General features: G+C 58.9%; 1 protein-coding gene across 1 annotated transcript in view; it reads right to left on the bottom strand.

Annotated features, from left to right (window-relative positions):
- MXRA7 (matrix-remodelling associated 7) overlaps window positions 1-3,760 on the bottom strand; it is a gene marked incomplete at its 5' end in the record, with an annotated part of 20,662 nt that extends 16,902 nt beyond the window's left edge. The window contains 2 exons of the mRNA XM_008949639.1: window positions 1,814-1,874; window positions 3,665-3,760. Of these exons, the coding sequence (XP_008947887.1) occupies window positions 1,814-1,874; window positions 3,665-3,760 (157 nt within the window). The remainder of the gene's footprint in view (window positions 1-1,813; window positions 1,875-3,664) is intronic.
- Window positions 3,761-4,168: the final 408 nt, after the last annotated feature.

Genomic DNA, 4,168 nt, shown 5'->3' with positions numbered 1-4,168 from the left:
AACTGTCTTTGCATACTGAAAACAAACTTCAGGAAACACTCAGAAAAGGGGAGGCTGGGTTTTCACGTGGACAGTGAAAACACTACAGAAACATGAGGTGACCTACTTAGAACCTCTGTGAGATCTTATTAAAGAAAACATCTGTCTTTGCTCTTTCTGGCCTTGTGCTGCCAGCACCATGCCCCTGGGCTGGCGGGGTGGGAGCAGCCCCAGGAGCACACCTCTCCCACAGCACCTCTCCCTGCCAGCTCCTGCTGCCCGAAGCCAGGGCAAGGCTGCTCAGGGGGTTTTGGCCACAAAGGCAGCTTTGTGTTATGGAGATCTTGCCAATGCTGATCCGTATCCCAAGGGCAGGGGCGGGAGGGTCTGGTCAGTGGTGCCCAGAGACAGGACAAGGGGCAACGGGCACCAACTGGAACCCAGGAGGTTCTGTCTGAACAGGAGGAGAAACTTCTTTGGTGTGAGGGTGTCAGAGCCTGGAGCAGCTGCCCAGAGAGGCTGTGGAGTCTCCTGCTCTGGAGAGATTCCAAACCCACCTGGGTGTGATCCTGGGCACCCTGCTGTGGGTGACCTGCTGGAGCTGGGGGACTGGATGAGAGGATCCCCAGAGGTCCCTTCCAACCCCCACCATGCTGGGATTCTGTGATCCCAGGCTGGCGACAGACAGCCTGCATGATCCCCATGTGCCCAAGGGGAATCTCTGCCCATGGGCTTGACAGGCAGCAGCTCAGTGGCTCGAGTTGGGCCAGGACCAAGTGACATGCAGGAGAGACAGTGAAGGAAGGAGTGAGGTTGTCCCCAGGCAAGCCAGAGCACAGCCATCCTTCCCAGCTACACGCTGCTTGCCTCCTCCTCCTCAGCCTGAGCCACCACTCCACCCAGTCCCAGCACAGAACCCTTCAGAAACAGGGCAAATAATTCAGGGAGGAATTGGGCTGGCTGCAGGAGATGCTTAGGGAGGCGGCCAGGGACCATCACCTCCTCCTGATCTCAAGCCACGGCCCCTTTGGGGTGATGCACAGTGCTGCTGGAGCAGCCCTGGAACAACTGGATGGAAGGAGGCAGAGCTGGCAGAGCAGCGCTGCTGAGCACCCTTTGGGCAGGATACATCCATCCTTCCTCAGACCAGGCCTCCCGCAGCCCCACGTGGTAACATCCCCCAGCACCAGTGCTGTGAGGAACACCAGCAAGGTGCAATAAGTGTCTTTTGGGAGCCCTGTTGCCAAAGGTGCTAACCCCACTCTGCAGGCACAGCACCAGGATTAGAATTTGATTCCCTGTGGCATTAGGTGTAATCCTCCCGAGCTGGGGGATTGCTATACAGCCAGAAAGTGGGACAGGGAAGGGGGAACACACCAAGCTCTCCTCCTGCCCCTGGCCACCCCAGGCAGTGGCTCCTGGGGACATCCCAGCATCCCTGGGGCTGCTCAGGACAGCAGGGTCCCCTTCAGACACGCACTCGTGCTTGGCACCATCTGTTTCATTTTCTTACGAGCGCAGCAGTTGTCACCCCAATTAGTCAATTAATCATTTTCCAATCAACTAATTGGCTAATCAGTTAAACATGGCTCTGACTAAAGCCCCTGGAGATCGTTCTGGATGTGAGCAAGAAGCTTTTGGGGCAGCTTCTTCACAAAGCTACCCCATGGCAAACAGCTCAAGGGTATCTGGGGAAGCAAACAGGGGCTGCTGCCAGGGTAGGAATTTCCTCTGCATGTCCAGGAGGAAGGAACCACCTCCAGGCACTTGGGGCTTCAGCCCCTCAGCTCCATCCATACCCTCCCTGCAGGGTGCTGGCTTGCTTGGCACTCACCATCCTCATCCTCCGGCTCTCTCACCTCCAGCTTCTCGCTTTCCGAGTCCAGATCTTCCTCCTGGAAGAATTAAAACCAGAGCAGCCATGAGGAGAAGGTGCCGTGCTAAATAACCCATCCCCAGAGCACTGGAGCCCGCAGGGCAGGGAGGCAGGGACTGGAGCAAGAGCTGGGTACCCCTCCCTGCCCCCTTGGAGGAATAGGCCAAAAGGATTCCCACCTGCACAGCTGATCTCTGGAGCACAGACAGGAGCACAAACAACATCCTTATTTTATTTTTTTTTAAATGTAAAACAATTTTGGAAGCTTTGGGGGTTGCTTCCTACAAGCTACAACAAGCTTTATCAAGGCCAGATTCCTTCCCCTTGCAGAAGGTCAATCAAGCTGCAGGCAGGGAAGGGAGGGGAGCACTCCAGCCCTGGAGATAAGAGAGGAACGCGTGGCAGAGCCCCCGTGGACGTGCTTTCCTCCCACAAAGCACCCAACACCCCAGCTGCAAACCCCTGTGAGCCGAGCCCAGAGGTCAGCAGCACCCTGGAGCACAGGTCCTCCTGCACCCTGCCCAGCCCTGCGTGCCCCCTCCCAAGTAGTGGAGCTGGTGTGGAAAGGGCAAAGCACGTGGGAGAGGGGGGAAGGAGTATGGAGGGAGCTTGGTGAGCCCCCCACACTATCGAGGGGGAGATGGGAAAAGTTGGGGTGAAGGAGAATACTGCCTTGTGTGTGGCCAGCAGGCTGAAGGAGGTTCTGCTCCCCCTCTACTCTGCCTTGGTAGACAGACAAGGAACTACTGGAGAGAGCCCAGTGGAGGCTACGAAGATGCTGAGGGGCCTGGAGCATCTCTGTGAGGAGGAAAGTCTAAAAGCCCTGGGGCTGGTCAGCTGGAGAAGCCTGAGAGGGGATCTTGCCAATGCTGATCAGTATCCACAGGGTGGGGTCAAGAGGCTGGAACCAGACTCTTGTCAGTTGTGCCCAGCAACAGGACAAGGGGCACTGGGCACAAACTGGAATGTAGGAGGTTCCATCTGACCAGGAGGAGAAAATTCTCTGGTGTGAGGGTTCCAGAGCCCTGGAGCAGGCTGCCCAGAGAGGTTGTGGAGTCTCATCCTCTAGAGGGATTCCAAACCTACCCGGATGCCACCCTGGACACCCTGCTGTGGGTGACCTGCTGGAGCAGGAGGGTTGGAGGAGATGATCCCCAGAGGTCTCTTCCAACCCCTGCTGTGCTGGGATTCTGTGAGACCCGGGGGAAACGCAGATGATCCAGGAAGGAGCCTGGGCAGCACCAAGGGCTGGCTTTGCAGTGCCCAGCTTCAGATAAACTGCTGGAGCACGGGATGCAGCCCAGACCCAGAACTGGGTTAGCTTGTCATCGGTGAGGAATGTGCATTATTCACAGCCATTTGGCTTCCTCTTGCCACCCTGCTCTCGGGCTCCCCAGAAGCACATGCTGCCAAGCCCCCCTCCCCCTGCAGGCACTGCTGCTTTGGGCCAGGCTTCCAAAGAAGGGCCGTGCCCGCTGGCCACCGGGGATTTCCTGGGGGATGCCTGTGGGCAAAGAAACACCCAAAGGAGCAGCAGGGAGGGAATGCTCAGCCCCGGCCCCAGGAACTTGGCCATGAGCCCTGGGCAGCAGTTCACCATCACATCTGCCCAGCCCTGTGAGCCAAGATGCCCCCAGGGAGACCCGGCCCTCCAGAAGCTGGCACAAGAAGGGATGCTTTAGCCCATTCCCTGCAAGCTTTGCCCCCCAGCTCCCTCCCCATGGCCACTGCTGCCCTGGGACAAGGCCCCATGCACGCTGTGCTGCTCGCTGTGCCCCCTTCCCCAGGCCAGCTCTTCACCCCACCCACCTCTGCCTTGCTGGAAGGTGCTGCGTGGCCACTTCCATCCTCTGCTTGTCCCGTGTGCCCGAGGCTGGACCCAGGTGTGGCACCCAACGGTGGAATCTGGAAAGAGGCAAAAGCTTTGAGCACAAACACCCCTGGGCCCTCCCTGTGCTCAGCCCACCAGCACCAGCACACACAGATGAACTCCAGAGCCCACCTTGCCCCGTGCCCGAGGCCACGCTGCCTCTGATCCCTGTGCCAAGCCGTGGCACGGCTGCTGGGGTGAGGAACCCTGGAGACCTCCAATGCCCAGCCCTGGAGCCAGGGCTGGAGCCCCTGAGCCACCCTTTGCCCCAGCCCGTGGGACCAGGATCCTCACCAGGAGCCGTTGGTGAGGGGCAGCAGCTCGGGCTGGGGGCAGCTCCCCGGGATGCAGCTGCAGCAGATTGGGGCTGGCAGGAGGGAAGAGGAGAGGAAGAGCACAGCCTGCTCACTTCCTTAACGCCTGCAGGGCTTGGTCTGCCAGCC

Source organism: Merops nubicus, unplaced genomic scaffold (assembly GCF_000691845.1).
Source record: "Merops nubicus isolate BGI_N331 unplaced genomic scaffold, ASM69184v1 scaffold34561, whole genome shotgun sequence".
In the NCBI taxonomy this organism is placed as follows: Eukaryota; Metazoa; Chordata; class Aves; order Coraciiformes; family Meropidae; genus Merops; species Merops nubicus.
The sequence above is the reverse complement of the archived record's forward strand: the minus strand, read 5'-3'. Positions and strand labels throughout refer to the sequence as shown.